Genomic DNA, 18,645 nt, shown 5'->3' with positions numbered 1-18,645 from the left:
AAATGGCTCTTCTGGTGGAAGTGCCAACTTTATGCCAGTTCTTGGGGTGTGTGTGGAGCTGCAGCACGTTGTCCGGATAGTGACGGGCAACGGGATGCGCTTTGCAGATGAAAACTGGGGCGAGAAGGCATAGATGGAGCGATAAGGAATGGGAGAAGCCTCACAGAAAAACGGGTCAGCTTAAAGTCGATTATCTGCAAAAGTAACTGAAAAAAAAAAAAAAAGTGGAAGGACACTCCTTAGCTTTTAGGCGAGTCGCTTCCTTTCTGGGATGTTCTTGATACGGTTAAACTGCTAATAGCCCCTCTCACACGGCGCTGTTTGTGGCGTTGGGCTCACCCACGCTGGGCGCAAAGCCCGTCCCTCGGGGCCCGGCCGGGCCGTGGCACCCGCCGCGGGCCGTGGCCACGATGTGGGGGCCCGAGGAGCTCCAGGCATGTCCGTGCGCCCCGCCGGGCTCCTGCCTGTGTCCCGCGGCTGGCGGAGCAGCGGGACGCACGCGGACGCCTTTCCCACCGCGGGAAGCCCGCACTCCCGACCGCGCCGCCCCGCGCCCTCCTGCTTTCCAGAGGCTTCCCGGGGCTCCCGCCGCCAGGCCCGTCCGTCCCCTCCCCTCCCCCGCCCCGTTTCCCCTGCGGACGCCTGGAGTTTCCTTCCTGTGCTCCCTTGTTTGCGGGGCAGCGCCTTCCCGGCCCGCTCTTCCGGCCATTCCCGGCTCCCCTCCTCGCTGGCCGCACCGGGGCTGGCTGCTCCCGGCCCCGTTCTGCTCCCAGCGCCGCCGCCGCGGCCTCCCTCGCGCTGCCCCCTCCCCAGCCTGCACGTGAGACGGCAGTGCCCTCCCTCGGCCGCGTTCATCTCATACCAACTCTCATTCCTCGCATTCCTCGCTTCCTCCTTTCAAACTCCGGGGGAAATAATAATAATAATAGTAAAACTTTCCTTTCCTTCCCCCGCGCAAACTGCAGCGCGGCCGCCTCCTCCGCGCCCCGCGGCTGCCCGCGCCGCCGTCCCGCCGCCTCCCGCTCCTCAGGTGAGTGGCCTCCCTGCCCCGCGGAAGGTCCCCGCAAGGGGCGCAGCTTTGGGCAACTTTTCTCCTTGCTCCGGCCCTCCCCCTGCTCCCGGCGCCGCGGGCTCGGGGGTGGGGATCCGGCGAGGCAGCGAGAGCGGCCGGCGCGCAGTAACAACCCTCCTCTCCCGCTCTAGGCAGCAAGTCCTGGAGCACAAGGAGGATTTGAAGCCGCTCCCCGTCGCCCTCGCGGAGCAACCGCCGCTCTCCGCTCGCTCAGGTCGGGACGCGCGGCTTCCCGAGGGCTTTAGCGGGGCGAGGAAGAGGAGGGAAGGGAAGGGAAGGCGAGAGGAAGGCCGTGCAGCCGCTCGCGCGCGGCGGGGAAGGCGCAGAGGTACAAAGGAAGCGATCGGGAAGCTCTCCATGGAGGTGGCTGGCTGGTTCCACCATTCCCTTTGGGACGCTGCGAACTCGTCAGCTCGCTGTGGCAAGAGCAAACCCCGAGTAATTCCAGGGGGGAGAGGAGATTTCCGTGCCTTTTACGGAGGTGTTTTTTGGGGATCAGGACGCCCTTGTAAAAAGGGTATAATTTTTACTGTAGGTTCTGGAGGATGTTGGTGGGGGAAACAAAAGCCCGTCCATGAGAAAGCTTTTTTTTTTTTTTTTTTTTTAATGTGGCTATTATCAAAAGATGACGAAAAAAAACAAATAAACTTTTCCTACATAACTTATTCAAAAGTTAGACCTGTTGAAATCTGGTGGCATGCCTCGGGAAGGGATTTTTGTTTAAAACGAAGCAAACAAAAGGCTTCACCAACTTATCTCTTGTCTCATGTAGATAATTCCCCTTAAACAACTCCGTGCTGTGATTCTGGAGACGGCGCCTTTTTTTTTTTTTTTTTTCCTTTCAGGAGGGAGGAGGAGTGTAACTTTACCAAAATAGGTCCTTCCCCCCCCCCACTTTTAAAGTTCTTTATGATGTTATAAATTTGTTTTTTTTTTTAAAAAAAGTTAAAAAAAACTCTTTTCTTTTGCTTTCATTTAACCCGAAGTTACATTTTGAACTTTAAGATACTCCACAAATAAATGACACCGTACTTTTCAGACACAGGGAGAAAACGAGACTTTTTTTCTTGCTTGCTTGCTTGCTTCCTACCACTCAGAACAGATCGACTTCCCAAAAAAAAAAAAAAGTGTTTTTTTTCCCCTTTTGAGTTACCCTGGCTGTGTATGAGCCAAGGGGAGCATTTATTCACCTGCCTTGTCCGTCTCTGTAGACGTTGGGCAATTTGTAGTTCCTGCCTCTAAAGAGGGCAGCAGAACAGGGTATAGAGCAAGGCGGAAAGAACAAGGGGCAAAACGGAGTGTGATGGTGAAACAAGGGTTAGGGCCTGTTACAGTTGCTCTACGACCAGCGGTAAAGTTAAAGACCAAAAGACTTTTGCGACAAAAAGACCTTTTGGTCGCGATAGCTTTTTCTCACGACAGAGAAGAGCCCGGCTGTGCATAATGAATACGGAGGGGTTTCCTTATGGGAGCCCTGGGATGCTGGGGGACTTGGTAATTCTCCTGGGAAGTTCAGTTTAGAGGCGAGATTGAAGGCACCAAGCCAGGGCTAGCGGAGGCACTTCAAGGGCTTTTCCAAAATCCCGGTCTGGATTTTTCAGTCAAACTCGAGTGTGTGACAAGTCCGTAATCTTTGAACACGAGTATCCACTCATTGGTTGTAGCCTCTCGGAGGTGATTTCTGCAGAAATCAATGTGCAGGAGAATTCCTCTTAGTGATAAGTGTTAGCAGTTTTCCCACTCTCTTAGCTTCCTTGTACATCTTTCAGATTTTGAGTTAATTTTATTGTCAGTTTTAAAGTATTTTAAGTTATTACTGTGGCATATATTTGATATATAGCATGGAAATTCCGTGAAAAAACTGCATGAGTTTTTTGACCAAGTTCTGAAGAGAAGGAGGGCTCAATGGCACAGAGTCCTACTTGTGTTTAAAATAAACTTGCATTCTTGTTCTCTCAGTCAGATGTTTTACAGGACTCATACAGTAAGTAGGGTTATGAGAAGGCTATTGAAAACTACAGTCTCCAGCAGCTCCTGCCTGAGATTACTGCTGTTTGGAATGATGCTGTGCTTGTCCGTGCAGCTTTCCTTCCTTAGTAACATGTGGGTTATTTCCTTTTTTTTTTTTTTTTTTTTTTTCCTCCAGGACATCAGAGTTAAAGGGGTGGGTGAACAAGTGTTTTAGAGTGGTACTACTGAAGAAAGAAGTTGTCCACACGGCCTCCAATTGTGTGTTTCTATCCTGGTGGAACTTATTTTCTTGGCCACTGGAGTGTATTTGCACTTCCAGTTCTGGACCCAGGATGCTCCCATGGGAAAGAGATGATCCAGATGAAAAATAACCTTTATCAAGTTAGTTTTCAGCCAGATCTATTCCACGGGCCAGTTACACTAACATTTATGTGACCATATGGTTATGTGGATGATGAGGCACAGGAACTGGAGCTGAGTGGTAGGGAAGATCTGAGCTGTTTCTCTTGGCAATATTGCCATCTTATACCAGGTCTTTGGGAACATTGTACCCTGCACTAGGCCTGTAGTCACTTCTGTGGTAGTCACATGATTTTCAGTCTTACTTGGCTACTGGCCTGTATCTTAGGAAAGCAACAGTTCAGCATTGCCCTTTCTTCTTTTTTTTTTTCCTGTAAAGATCTATCATACCATCCCTATAGCTCAGTCTGTTTTTTTTTGTTGTTGTTTTGTTTTCCCCTAAATATCCCATAGTAGATCTTCCATTAATTATCATAGGCGGCTTTTCTGTAGCCCTGTGTCATCAGGAAAGATTACCTGACATTCAGACCAATTCAGACAGATTCTACTGCAACAGTTTTTGCCTTGGTGCACTTTGGAATAACTTGTTTCTTTGCTTCTCTATTTTTTTTTCTTATTTGTTCTTCCCTTCTTCTTTCTCTCTTCTTATTTTTCTTTATTTTTGGGGGGACTGGTATTTGCACCTTCTAACTTGTTACAGACTACTAATCAGACTGTTTTCAAAATTTTTCAAATCTGCCATCCAGGCTTAATGATTGCTGTGATACTTTTTCTGAACTTTCTTTATTTTGTCCATTGTCCTTTTACAGAAGGAGATGTGATATGCCACACGTTGGAGGTGATTTATATCTCTTTGTTAATGGAACGTTTGCTGAGGAAAGGCGTACAAAAGTTGCATCCATCTATTTGCTTTGCAAACTGCTCTTTCAGTTATTGTCTTCCCTTGTATGTTTTGTGTCCATTTCTGACTGAGCTTTTTCTTCACTTGATTTGTCTTTGGTTTTGTATTGGTGTTTCTTCAGGTTCTTGTCCTTACTTTTCCCAGATAGTCTTATTTTGGGATATTTTCCCCCTTGTCTTTGTTATTTTGAACTATTTGAATCCCCTTGAAGTGTCTCTGTGCACTGGAGTTTGTAAACTTCGTTCTATATCATCTGCAAATTTCATTAGCATGCCTATTTCCAGTCTTTTAGATCATTAATTAGTAAAACGGGAGAGCAGAGATTCCTGCCACAAACCAGCAGGCATCCATGTTGAAGTTGGTTACATGAGCATATGTCATGATTTTTATTTTTGAAGTTAATTTACTGATCATATAAGTAATACTCTCCAAGTAACTTAAATCATCAGTGATTTGCTTGGAGAGTAGTAAATGCAATTCTGCATGTAAACCTGTTCCATCATCCACTGTATTCCTTTAATTCTCCAGCTTTATAATAATCCTATTCTCCTTTTGAAAAACAGTTGAGTTGATCAAAATTTATGATATCATTTATAATAAACTCAAACTACGTACTGTTCATAATATGCTCCCCTCTCTCTTCCCGTGTTTCTGCATTATGCCCATCACCATGTTAAACCAATACCAAACACATTACTTTCTGCAGCCGTGATCTGGGAAAGAGCTTTACAGAAATCAGCGGTGTGCTTGAATGGAGCTCTGAGGTTACAAGAGCTGAGACGACCTGGTGAGAGGGTTGGTGTTTCTCTCCCTTTGTTTTTGTTGTGCCCCTGGGCTCCTCCTTTTTCTGGAGATGATGCAGTCAGTTCCCTTTGTTTTTACACCATATGAATTAGAGGTTTTCCTGATCGGGCGGGGCAGCTTTTCCAGTTCCTGGTGCCACTGGCTGAGTCACTGGCTCTGCTTTCTGTTAGAGTTTTATAGTTACCTTGATTGTATCTTAGAATATGATTGCCAGTAGCTAGGTGTTTTACTTTGCTGTGCTTCAGAGACACGAGCGTGAGTGGCTTTCAGAGCCTGGATACAAACCTTTGCAACTTGTGCTTTGCTATAGCTAAAGAGAAAATAAATTATCATAGTCCTCAGAGTGCTTCCTTTCAAACAGTATGGTAACCATTAATGGCAAATGTTCAGACAAAGTTTAATCTATTATAACCAGAACTGCTGTGCTTTAACCAAAGGAAAAGTCAGGAGAGCACTGAGTATCCATTAACTGAGATAGGAAAGTGCAAATGTAGGATGATTTACTGATAGGTAAATCCATCTTATCTGACCATACCTCTCCTGAATAGATCCTTGAAGTAAATCTCATTGATATTGGAGTAGGAGGATTTAGAGAGGTTCTCAGGGTGGCAGAGCTGGGGGATGGGGGGGTGGGGAAGAGAGGTGCAAAGTAGGTTTGCATAAGAGGACTTTCTCCTTATCTAGCACTTTTTACTTCATCTTTCTAATTAAAAAAGTAAGTTATTTCCCCTCCCCTGTTCATGTGTGAAACCTCTACACAAATGGAATAAAATACCTGCTCAGAACAAGTAAAATTGCCATATTGAATGCATCGAGTAAGCTAACTGAGAATATTAAAGCAGCAGGGTCTTTTTCTTTCTGCTGTTTGTTTTTGGTCACAGCTCTTATTTGTGAGAACATGCTCTCAAAAGTGGAGCTGAGTCTTTGCTGATGGTGTCCCTTTAAGTATCTAGTTGTGCTTGGCTGGCTGCCCATGTTCCCCTGTAGATTAATCCAGCAGAAGGTATATAACCTGTTGACCTTCCTGGGGAGAAGGGCCTGGAAGGGCAAAGAGATAGATTAGAAGGTTTGAGCTTTCCGGTCATATCTAGTGGTAAGTTTAACTTGTGCTTTTCATTTTTTGCTTTGTCTTGTTTGCCTTCTTTCTCTGCTTAGTGCTTGCAGTTTGAGGATTGGGGCCATAATTACAGGTGCTTATGGTATTTGCTTGCTTTCCATGAAATCTGTATGTAGCTACTTGGAAATAAGAGTATATTTGCTGCTGCAATTCAAAGGGAAGGGTTCTGACCTCAGAATTACACTAGTATGAGTTAAGGACTCACTTAAGGAATCTCTGGGAGTCAGAGATCTCATCTTCTGAGAACTCCACTCAGACTCCGTTATGGAAGAACAAATTTGGTGGTCTTTCCTGAGTGGCAGCCTTTAAGAAATGATCTTTTGAGGCGTCAGCAGTGAATGTTTACTTGCCGCATGGTCCAGGTGGAGCATGCACACACCAGCGCTGCAGTGAGGTGGCTTTGGTGCCCCCAGAGAGCTTGGTAGCTGCTTCATAAGCAGTAGAGAGTAGGGATCATTCGTGGGGCCTCTAGGTTGCATGGTTATTCCTTACTTTTAGGCTTTGCTTTATGAGAATTGCCAACACCTTTAGCTCCCACTTAACTCCTACTAGTATCATGGCATGTGCTGAATTGGTTCTATTCTGTGAAAAGACTGTTAGCTCAGGCTCAGCTATTGCTCTTGCTGAAGGCTGGTTGTTGTTTTGGAGCTGAGTATTTTCATTCCTTTGGATGAGATTTGAGAAGCGATCAATGTCTCATGTCTGAATTCATGTGAAATTTTGCCATTGGTGTCATGAGAACGTAAATATGTCACAGTTGTAGTTTTTTTAGTCCTAGACAAGAGGGATGAGAGGCATGAAGAGAAGGCAGGAATGGGGAAAGCACTTAATGCCCTCACTTTTTGTAATGTTCAAATTGTGAGTCCCTCAGTTTTGGAACACTTGATAGATTCAGAAGATTTGCAATTTCCAGAAAATAATAAACTTAAATCCCAAGAAAACGGAGTCCTTTTGAAGTTAAAAGCACCTGCATTTGCAAACTGCTTTAAAGGTATTTTTTTTTCTTGTCTGGAAATACTTGATTGGATTTTACTTTACTTTTGTTTGTTTGCTTTCTTATGCTATAGTTTTTCATAGGTTAAATGGGGGATGAGTCTGGCAATTGAGATTTTCAGAGAACTGACTTACAGTAGATTTAGGAGCAAAACTTTTTTAGGTTCCTCCTAGAAGCTCCCTATCTTTCAATATTAAGGTTAAGATTACTCTTTGGTAAAATTTTAAGCACGATTTATTTCTCCCTTAAGTTTGATTTGGTAAGACCTGAGCCATTTAAGTCAGTCTGTACACTTGCTTGTACCCGAAGAGTCAGTCCTGCTTTAAACATGTTAGTTAGCGCTATTTATTGATGATTCTGTAATGGAAAATGAAGGTGATTATTGAACTTACTGGGTAATTCCTTCCCAACCAACTCCATGCTTGTTGGGAATGTAACTGCTACTAGTGCAAGGCTGGCTCTCCCTCACCACCCTACCACAGCCTTCTGCCGTTTGGAAGGCTGCGAGACACATGTCTCGGGAGGGCAGGGGGAATCTGGGAACAGCTCCCACGTGGGAGGTAACCGTGACTTCCCAGGAATTGCACTGCTCCCCTGAGGGCTGGGGCCAGCCCAGTGTTTGCTGGGAACCAGGGCAGCCTGGCACCGTTGGCCTCGGCTGTCCTTGCCAGCTCCTCTTCCCTCCCAGTTGAGGTGTGGGTTGCCCAGTAGTCATTTTGCAGGTCCCTTGCCGGTGGCCTTGTAACACAGTTCCCCGGTATGGGCTCTGTGCTGGCAGTTTGTGCAACCTCTACACCTGCCACCGTGGCTAATGAGAACGGAGTCAGCCTCTCGGGGGCATGTGGCCCTTCCCTCCCTCGGCCCGCGGGGGGTTGGGTTCTGCTGAGGCGCCCACGAGCGTAGCCGAGGGGATGGCGCCCGAGGCCTCGCGCGGCCTTACCTCATCGCGTCCTGTTTGACTGCAGTATCCAGGGCTGTTCCGAGAGCAGTTCCCGTCTCTCCTTGTTTTGATCTATATCGTTGTGCTGGACGCTACATCCTCCTCCGTTTCAACCAGAGCTCTACCGCTGCGATAATTGAAAAGTGTTGTTTTGCTTTGCTTAGGAAGTCAGGTGCCTTTGGAAGAGCAGCTGCTGCAGGCGGTTTCAGCACGCCAAGCAAACTGAGCTGCACGCTGTAGGAAACATTCTGCTGGAGCCCAGGCACGCAGCGGATGTGATCTGAATCTGGTAGTGCCCCTTCCTTTGTAAACTGGTTTTATTCAGTGCTTAGAAAGTGACAAAAATCTCCGAGCATCTCTCTGTAGATGTAGTGCAATGATTGCATCACCCCGCCTGATGCACATACGGAAATCTCAGTTCTCTTCTTTGCCTGCCGTAGTGCTGCTACCTGTTAAGGAGTTTTTGCTTTTCCTCTACCATATAACACCTGCACTACTAGTTTTATGCACAGGCTTCAGCAGCAAATCTCTGGTGTCCTGGACAGGGATGTTCATAGCAAATAGCCAGCATTGCACAGGGATTGCGGGAGGCCTAGCGTGAACGCTGGGATTGTAACACTTGGATAAGTTGTTAGAGCCCTCTGAACTGTCCTGATCCTCTCCGACCTCACTGTGACCTCTGATGGAACCAGAGTGGGTCTAGCTTTAGACTGATTTAATGACCAGAGCACAGATTCTGGGGAGCCCGAGTGACTGCTTGCCAGGTAATGATCCTTCCTTCTCTCTTGTAATCTTTGAGTTGCTTCCCCTTGGAGCTACCCGTCTACCAATTGCTCTCATTCATCTTTCAGAGGGACTGAGCTGTTTTTTTTTTTTTGGTGTCCTGTAGAATTCCCCTGCCTGTTTCTGCTGCTAGACTTCAGTACTGTGTGATGCTGTACCTTAATCGGTAGCTCTTCTCAAACTGTTATTTTTCTGAAGTCAATCTCCTGCGTTACTACACAACATTGTGTAAACACATGTGTTAGTGTATTCTTCGTGGAAGTAACTGGTTCTTGCGTTTCCAGGTTTTCTTATTGCTGTAAACTACCTCTCTGAAGCTACAGTTTGAGCAGTAGGGCATCTCTTCTGTTTGGATTCTTTTTTTTTTTTTTTTTTGTTAAGTTGTCTACTCGACTGTATATGTTGGTGGTCAGACATAAAAATGCAGTGGTTGAGGTCCTCTGTAGTAGCAGTATTTGGCTCATGTTACTAAGACAGCAAGTACTGGAACTGCAGTTTTTATTTGCTTACAGTAACACCAAGGAATACCTGTAACAAGAAGCAGTCCCTGCCCGTAGAGCTTGCAATTCTGTTAAATGAGACAAGGAATGAGGTGAGGAAGAGAGGTCCACTGTTAAGGGAAGTGACTTGCTCAGAGTGAAGCCTAATCGGAAGCAAGAGTAGGACCATGTTGTCGGGCTCCCCTGTGCTGCACTGGCAAGTGCTCCTGCCCCGGGGGAGTCGATAGGGGCCTCCTTGCTTAGTGCATCCTGCTCCATACTGATTCCAGCAGGGAAAGGCAGTGGGCATGGTGGGGCAGGGGAGAGCCTTTTGGACAGAGCAGCTCTAAGAAAACGGAGCAACTGGAGACAGCTGGCTGCAGATTTTCAGATCCCCAGGAAAGTACAAATCTGTGTGGAGCAGCTGACACACACGCTCAGGAGGGAGCTGTTACCAAGAGCCGCAAGTGTGGGACTGACATTAGAAAGCAGATGTGTCAGTCTGTAGAGCCTGTTAAAGATGCACTCCTCGCCAGTGAGTCCTCTGCTAAAGGGCTCCTGGCAGCTGCTTAGCCCTGTGAGGTCTCTAGGCCTTGATAAGAGGCTATGTGCGAGAACTGGAAATTATCAGTACAAGAACAATTAAACCAAAACTGCTGTTGCTGAAAGATTGTGCTGTTGTTTCTGGTTTTCCTGTCCCATAACCCAAAAGGTTTCTCGGTGAGTGCTTTGAATTTCAGATGAGCCATGGCATAAAGAAGTTTGCAGACCACGAATGGAGGGAAACACAAGAAATTGGAGATGTTGTGGTGAGGAGGTGGAGGTGTTGTGAGGGGCTGGTTTCTTTGATTCTTGTAGACAGGACATGACCGGAGTCCACAAGGAAGGATGATTTACCATCTCTGAGCAAAATAATAAAGAATGGGATCAGAAGAATTACTGTAAGGTACAAACCCAGAAATGAAAGAGCTAAGAAAAAATGTGAAGGATTGAAAATAAGGGAATCTCAAGAGGGACTCTAGCCTGGAAACTAGCAAAGTTTGCCATTATGAGAGAGGATCAGCAGTGTCAGAGGTTATTGTCCAGAAGAAATGTGACTACTCTGAGCATTCATATTTAGGTGAGTCTGCCCAGGAAGAGGAAATTCTGTTTAGTGAGAAGCTGCCTTTCAGATTGAGATTCTTCCCACATCAGAAGACTTTGTTACAGACTCTGCATGAGAAGGAATGAAAAAAAAATTATAAATAACAAAATACCTTGTGAAAATAGAGCTCAATAAGACACCATTAAAAGTATTATATTTATGTAATTATTGAATGGGAAAATAAAAATAAAATTGAAAGCTAGATACTGAAAAGTATCTAAACATTCATTAATATTATTTAAACCTTTTCTATTAACAGTATATTCCATGTAAACATTCTAATTCTGACCAGACTCCTTTTCTGATGAATAATGATTCTACTGATTTTTTTTTTGCCCTACTACTAGAGTCTTTTAACATACAGTTTGCCCCCCAGCTTCTCTATAGTTTGCTTTACTTGGTTTAATAAATGGCTGATTTGGCTGGTTCCAAATTGTGTTCAACAATCTTGGTCACTAAAGGCCTGAAGCGTTCAGTGAAAGAGACCTATGGACCCAGGTAGCATCTGTCCAAATTTAGCCATACTGATGTTTCTGATCTGGGTGGTACTGCACATGGAGCATACTATTTGAGCAAAATTATTTAAGAAAACTGCACAGATCCTTTAGGGTCTTAACATGAAACAGTCCCGTAAAGCCCCTGCACTTGCCGAATGAGAGGCTCATGTTCATTTTGGTCTGTGGCCTTTGTCTTAAGCTGGCCAAGTAAAGCTGATTAGTATTAGTATACTGGTGATTTTTGATATTTTAGACAGAAATGATCAAATATTCTGCCTAATTTTATAATCCAGCCAATTCCGTTTCCCTCACCATCAGTCAGAAATAGCTGTACTTCCAAGAAGGCAGAGCAGAAGCAGGCTCCAAGCTATAGAAAAAATGTATGCTGTCATGGCCAGTCCTATCTCGTTAGCTACTGACCTAGGTGTAGCTTGGGCTGTGCCTAATATTGCTGTTCTAGAAGTGAAAGTGAGAAGCAGCGATTTAAAAAAAAAAAAAAAAAAAAAAAAGGAAAAAAGATATCTAGTCACTTCTCCCTTGATTTAGATCAGTGCGAGAAAAGGCTCAGATATTTCTCTCTTGCTCTGTGGATTCTCCTGAGTGTTGAAATAACTTCAGTTGAAGCCAGTGCAGCTTTTATTTTGCATTTGGAGAAAAGAGTCCTGGGACCTGACAGGGTGTCCTGCATGCAGCCCGTGTTTCCCTCTGTGCTTGTTTTGGAGCTTGGACCAGAAGGGACCCAGAGCTTCCCGTCACTGACGATGATTGGCACAGAACTGAAGCCTCATAAACATGAGATGATCAGGCAGCAACTTGTAGAGTGTGGATGCAGAGGTGAAAAGAAAAGTTATGCATCGGATGTATTTGTTCAGATTGCAGCACATCTTGCTCAGATTGTCTGCAGAAATATTGAGATGAAAGTAACTTGTTTCAAAAATGGTTCTTTTTTGTTTGTTTGTTTGATGGCTATGCATTGCCTAGGACCTGATTTTGCCTGCTGGGGGCTCAGCTCTTGAGAGCAGTGGCTGCAGCTTCCCAATGGCCATGGCTTTGGAAGTCCCACTGCCAAACGGTGATAGTATTTTTTTACTTGGTAGAGAGGCTGGTGGAGAACCTTTCTTATGTCAAACCTTAGGTTTCTTTATGCCCACTGCCATTTCTGTCAGCCTAAATTAAAAGTAGTCTGTGCCTTGTGTCTGTGGAGATTTTAATGTGCATTAAATATGGAAATGATGGATAGCCAGCAGAAATGAGGGATGCCTGGGGAGACATCAAAAGAGCAGGTGAAACAGGGTGGGTCCTGTGCCTGGGTCTCCATTGGGAAACTCCCAGTTTTTATTTCTTCTCCCATTTATTGTATAGCATGGGTCAAGAGAGTTAAAATAGTGCCATGTAGGGATCCAAGTGGACTGATGAATGGTGGTAGATCATGCTAGTGGTTCTTGTGTTCCAAACATCCTAATGGGGGAATAAGTTGTATACTAGATTTTCTGGATTTCCATCTCAACCACATGTAAATACCCTGCATCATGATGTGAGGAATATACTGCATACAGAAATTTATTGTACAAACATCCTCTGTTATCCTACTTGTTTCCTGAGTTTGTGGAGATGTAAAATAGCTATTTGTTGTTATCTAAGCTTGTTTCTAACCAGTTTTTATTCCTGCCACTGGCAATCTAATAGCCCAAGATCTGCAAAGGATAAAGGGGCAGAGAGCCCCAGAGAACTGTTAAAGTTGTTCTGAAGATGAGTGGTAGAAACAACCTAAGCTAAGCAATCAGGATTCCTGATGTGCAACCCAGGGTTGCTATCCTTTAACTCCTAGAGCCTTCTGCCCCTGCCAGCCTATAATGTGCAGGCTGGGGAGACATTCCATTAAACTGCCTGGCTCTGGGAATTGCTCTTTTAAATTGTGGCTGATGATTAAGAAGCAGAAATGTCAGTGTTAAAAATGACACTGACCACTAACTCCAGTCTGGTGAAACAGTATCTAAGAAAATTTGAACCTCCGTGCTCAGTGATGACTAGGTAATTCATCACAGCTTTATTTTGTGTGGTGTCATTCACCCAGACTGAACCCCTGCATGTTTCAGAAAGTTAAATGACATTACAAAAGTAATGCAGTGACAGCAGATGGGAAAGGAAGGGGAGAAAAAAAAGGGTTTTTGAAGGGAATTGGAAAGCAGTGAGCCTAAAAGATACAGAAGCAAGCTCTTCAGCAGGAGGACCTGGAAAAGAAAAGGCTTTTATCTCAACAGTAATGAAATGAAGCACATGGCTGAGTTACCATTTAAGGGAAAATTGAGGTAAACTGTGTTTGCTGAAGCCTTGATGAAAGAACTTATAAACTCATATGAGTTATGCATTAGGAGCACATGTATCTAGTTGCTATGCCAAGCTGGTTGACCCCTTCTGTTCTAGTTATTCTGTTGTACGTTTGAATTTTAAGATAGAGCAGAGGGATTGAGCCTGTTCAGACCGAATGCTTCTTTGGTAGAACTGGGTATTAGCTGAAGTGTTTCTCTCTTGGGAAGGCCAATTCATACATGCGTGGGCTGCTCCCTGTTTGCTAGATTTTTTTCCCTTTAGCATCTCCTCTGTTTTCCTAGAGAGGAGGATTTCTAACCAAAAGATGGGATGTGTTTGTTGTTGCAGATTCTGAGTCCGCTTCTCCACGTGGCACCTTGGAGTTTCTAGCTGGCACCATTACCTCCAACGAGTGGAGTTCTCCCACCTCCCCTGAGGGGAGCAACGACTCGGGGGGCAGCGAGGCCTTGGACAAACCCATTGACAATGACGCCGAGGGCGTGTGGAGTCCGGACATTGAGCAGAGCTTCCAGGAAGCGCTAGCCATCTACCCGCCATGCGGACGGCGGAAGATTATCTTGTCGGACGAAGGCAAGATGTATGGTAAGGAGAAAGGCAGGCCCCTCACAGCGCCTCAGGCAACTGCGCAAGCCGCTTGCCTCGTACCAAATAATGTCCTGAACTGCTTCCTTCCTCTTGGGCTATCCCAACTGGAAGCAGTTGGTGACTTTAAGTTTAGGAATGTCAGTGAAGATTTTAACCAGCTTAAGATTTTAAACTTCCCTTTCCCAACAGAAACAGATATTCCTCAAGCAAAAAACACTGTGAGTTAAAGGGTGTCTGTTTCAGGGGGGGAACCAAGAAGGCAAATCTCAGAGCTAGGCATGCTGCTGAGCTAAAGTTTGGATAAGTACACTATAACAGCCCAGTGGATGTGAATAAATACATCCTTTAAGGTATCTCCTATATCTCCCACTGCCTTCTCTAACCTTCATGTTATGCTAACTGGTAAAGGCTGGTGTCTGTGATGCTCACAGGCTGAGCTCCTGAACCACTGAATGGCCCTGCTGGTGTTGTACAAGCATAGACAGTTCTTTAGGTACCTGCACTTAAAGGAACAAGTCTCAGCAGAAACCAGACCACTCTGGCTGCAATCTTTTGCTCTAGTTTGCCTTCTTACAGCACTGCCGTGAATGTCTCTCACCTGTGGGCTGTTCTCAGTTACCATGCCACTTAGTCCTGAAAGCAGAGATATACTGGCCTGCAGCTGCAGCAGAGCCAATTTCTAGGTGATAGAGGTCATTTTTGATCCGTTCCACAGTTGTTAAAATTTCTCTCTTGCTGTAGTCCATGAAGAGCAGGTCTGGATTGTTTAGTTTAGAAGGAGTCTACAGGTACTGTGAGTGACTCTAAAGCAAAGCAGAGGTTGAGAGTTTACAATCTTTGGGTAAAAGTCCAATGTTAAAACTGTTTCTCATTGCACTTGGAATAATGTTGTGGAAAACAACCCTCTACTGCCCTGGATATTCAAGAGGTTTTTTTTTTTTTTTCTTTTTTTTTTTTTTACAATTTATTGAATCTGTGTGTCTCTGCACTCCTCACCACGGGAGCAACATGCCCTGAAGCTTTATATGCAGCATTTTGCACATCATTTGCAGGCTTCTGTCCAACCCTTTAGGTCGTTGTTCTCTCATCTAGGGATAGATTGCTATAGATTGCTATGGTGGCTTGGGTGGAGTCTTGCTTACAAGGTCTTGTCTACACTGTTTGGTTTAAGTAGGTGCATACTCATATGGAAATAGAAAACATCTTCAGTGCAGAGTTTAGCTAAGTTCTTTCCCTAGATTTTCTCATCCACACAAGTGCAACTACTGATCTAGATTTTTGTGATAGTTTCGGTTTGGGCTAGCTGCCTTGGCTATGGCTGTAAACTTGAAACCAAATTACACTTCTGTCTAGGCTGATAACTTGACTATTTTGCAGGCAGATGAGAAGCTAAATTACTGGAATATTTATGATCTTCTGGAATCTTCCCATAGTTCCTGTTGAGTCTGTGTTCTTCTGTAATCCAAGCTAAATTAATTGTTGACTGGTTTCAGCCAGTTGGTGACATGGTTTTAGACTTTCTTTTCCTCCAAAATCCCCTTTCCTGCCCTCTTCTACCCTCTCTAGGGCTTTTCTCATCTTGCACTGAGTTCCCCCAAAGTGCAAACTTAGGGGGAAAATTGTCTTTTTGGTTTTGTTAGCACCAGTTTAGGCTGTCATGGCTCCAGCTCTTGAGTCCCCAGGACCAGAGTTGTGCTCTCCCACAGCAGAGACTCCAAGTGAGTTCAGCGTACCAGGGGCCTCAAAGCCATGAGATGTGATCCCTTTCCAAGTGAGGATGGCAGCAGTAATGACTAAATATGGGTCAAGGGTACCACACAGCAAGCGACAGTAGAAGTTCTGCCCACCTCAGCTTGCATCTTATGATCAGGCTTAAATATAACTATAAAAACAGCTGGACTGACACAGTGGGATAAATGGCATTTTGCACCATGAGGAACAAGGAAGGGAGAAGGCAGCAATATCTTGAACAATTACAGAGCTACACTTCCATGTTGAGCATGATCACCCTAAGACTAGGCAGCATTCTGACGTAGATATTGATTCCTGCTCTGTGTTGGTACAAATATTTTTATGACCATGCTGTGGAACAGACCAGGAAATGGATCCGGCCTAAAACGAACATGGCCAAAAATGGAGAGAAAAGAAACTTGAACTTGCACCTGTGATCTGTTTCACTGCCTTGCTGCACAACTGCTTGGACTCACACTTAGGAGAGTGATGATGGAGACGGGAGTGAGCAGCCATGGTTGAGATGAGGGTAGGACTACTGCTTTTAGAAGCAATGCTTGCTTGAAATGTTAGACAACTAAAATCTTCCTTGAAAATGAACCTTGTGGCTTGTCAGGGTTTAGATTAGTAACGTGCTCCTCACCATTTTAAGTCTGCGCTAGTTTTTGTGACAGCTGATTCTTAAAGTTACTAATGAAACAGATGTATTTTAACCCTGGCTTTATCTCCTAATCATTTTGTGTAGCCCTTGTCTCTGAAATACTTCAGCTTTAGGGCTAATGTGTCAGAGCAGGGACTGAAATGGACTGGAAAAGAAGTAGGAGAATTGTGGGGGCAAAAGCAAAGACAAAGTAGAATGAACCACAGAAACGAAAGCGACTGAACTAGGCTCTGACCCTGCATGCACTGACTTTTGGTGGAAAGTCTCCCGTTAAGTTAACCTGCAAGATTCAGAAGGTAAATAATCTATGGCGCCGGACAATAAATTGATAGGTTGTCTACAAAGCTCCCCCGCAGCTCCATACTGGGGCAATGTCCCTGCTTGCCTCCACTGCACCTGTTGCCAGCGAGGAGAGGCAGCTCCGTGTGCTCCTGACAGAGCTCCGCGCTCTGATTTATGCCATCCAACGCTTACGGGCGAGTCTTTAGCACCCATGCCAAGGCAGAGGGGCCCAGCCTGCGAATCTATAGAAAGATATGACCAAGCAGGGCACGTAAATATAGGCCATGATTTCATCCTCGCTGCTTATGAGCCAGTTCACGGAGCAGGACAAGCTCTATGTTGATCAGGCCTCAAAAGGAAGATTGTTTGGCCTTCTCCTGACTGATTTGCAAATAACTTGCTGAACTATGGGGTAAAAGTGTTACCAAGAATGGTATAAGCCCTTCGACAAAAGCACAACCTTGACATTGTTTCCCACCTGGTGACGTCTTGTGTTGTACATGTGTTCTTTTGGGCATCATATCTCAGGTCGTAAGATCTCTTACCTGTGGAATTTATACAGCTTTATTACCTGTTATACAGCTATATCCCTGTTGGGGGGACAACCTGTAATCCGTTTAAAGTTAGGTATACTTCCATAGCTTTTACTTGTTGAACAAGCCGAATTTGAGAACCAAGTTAATATGAAGAACTTGCACCGTTTTGCTTGAATAGGCTTAAAACTGCATCTTTTATTAAAATCATTTCAATCTATACATAGGACTTCATGTTGCCTGTTCTCCTCAGCATAGTCTTGCTGCTCACAGCTCTTTAGATTACACTACCCATTACTGTGTGGAGTTTGCTGAGTGGACATGATTTCTACCCTACCTGTAGTGCAGTACACCTTTTTGCTTGTTTGTTTGATTGCTTTTTTTCATTCTGGACATACCCTATTACCACAGGCAGCAGCCTGATATAACACTGCTGCCTCGCTATCTTCTGCAGCAGTCTCTGCCTACCAGATGCTTGATGCATAAAAAAAAAATAGATCTTATTTGATAGGGGAGCCTTTTCTCCTGATAATTCTGTTGATGTTAAAAGTGATTCCAAGGCATATTAAATTACTGTTTTTTGTTGTTGTTGTTGTTTTCTTTATGATAAGCACTAAGAGGCTTTGAAAGTATTTCTTAATAGTGTTGCCTACTTGAATATCCTGGGAGCGTGGTCTTATGAACCCAGGTTTTAGTTTTTCCAACCGTATTTTTCCATGGGAGAAATATCAGTAGTATTTATACCAAAAAGGTAATGACGGAGTTTGGTGTTAGTCAGGCAACTGGTCTGGAGAAAGCTAAGGGAAATATCTTACTATCTCTATGTGATTTTCATGGAGATGCTAAATAGAGAGGGACTCCTAATAGCAGTGAGGACAGAAAAATAAAAATAAAATAGCACAGTGAGATTTAGTCTAACAAAGCACACGTGGGGTCTTGATTTACAATCAAGGAAGTAAAGGTTGGGACAGCCCATAGAGGGACTACTAGTTGTCTGGTGTTCCCTTCTGTTGCACAAACATCTAGCTGTTCCTGAACCAAGGTTTGCAGCACTATTGTGTAAGAAAGGCTGGAATTGGTGGTTGTTTTTGTCAGAAAGCTATTCTGTAGCATGTGTATCTTAGCAGCTGGCTTCCAGACAAGACGGCTTTTTCTGTGGGACAGACAGCTGGAGGTAGTCACCTCCATGGCTCATACTCTCTCGTTGTGATTTGGCTCTAATGAGCCTGGCAGGAAAGGTTTTCTTCCAAAACTCAGAAGTTGAATGGCAGGAGAAGCATACTTAACCATACTACTGGCTAAGACCCGAAGCTCTTGCAGTGAACCCAAAGCTTTGCAGTGAACTAGGAAGACTTGTGGCTGCAACACGAAATAAGCTGCTATAAAGGGTCAGTCTGATGCTGAAAATTACCATGTCGGAGGTAGCTCATCCCACCCCACTCTGAAATGACAAGGCAAACGTGAAGAATATTGTCTTCGTCTCAAAGGAATAGAGTGCTATTTAGTGTTTCCCACAACCT

At 44.7% G+C, this 18,645-nt stretch overlaps 1 protein-coding gene across 1 annotated transcript in view; it reads left to right on the top strand.

The window, feature by feature from the left end:
• Positions 1–13,660: 13,660 nt before the first annotated feature.
• The window catches only part of TEAD4 (TEA domain transcription factor 4), a 41,016-nt gene continuing 36,031 nt past the window's right edge, over positions 13,661–18,645 (top strand). Inside the window, exon 1 of the mRNA XM_010214025.2 lies at positions 13,661–13,915. Coding sequence (XP_010212327.2) covers positions 13,909–13,915 — 7 coding nt within the window. The 5' untranslated portion in view covers positions 13,661–13,908. The remainder of the gene's footprint in view (positions 13,916–18,645) is intronic.

Source organism: Tinamus guttatus, unplaced genomic scaffold (genome assembly GCF_059628265.1).
Source record: "Tinamus guttatus ecotype Peru unplaced genomic scaffold, ASM5962826v1 Tinamus_guttatus_pri_ptg000408l, whole genome shotgun sequence".
Taxonomy (NCBI): domain Eukaryota; kingdom Metazoa; phylum Chordata; class Aves; order Tinamiformes; family Tinamidae; genus Tinamus; species Tinamus guttatus.
The sequence above is the reverse complement of the archived record's forward strand: the minus strand, read 5'-3'. Positions and strand labels throughout refer to the sequence as shown.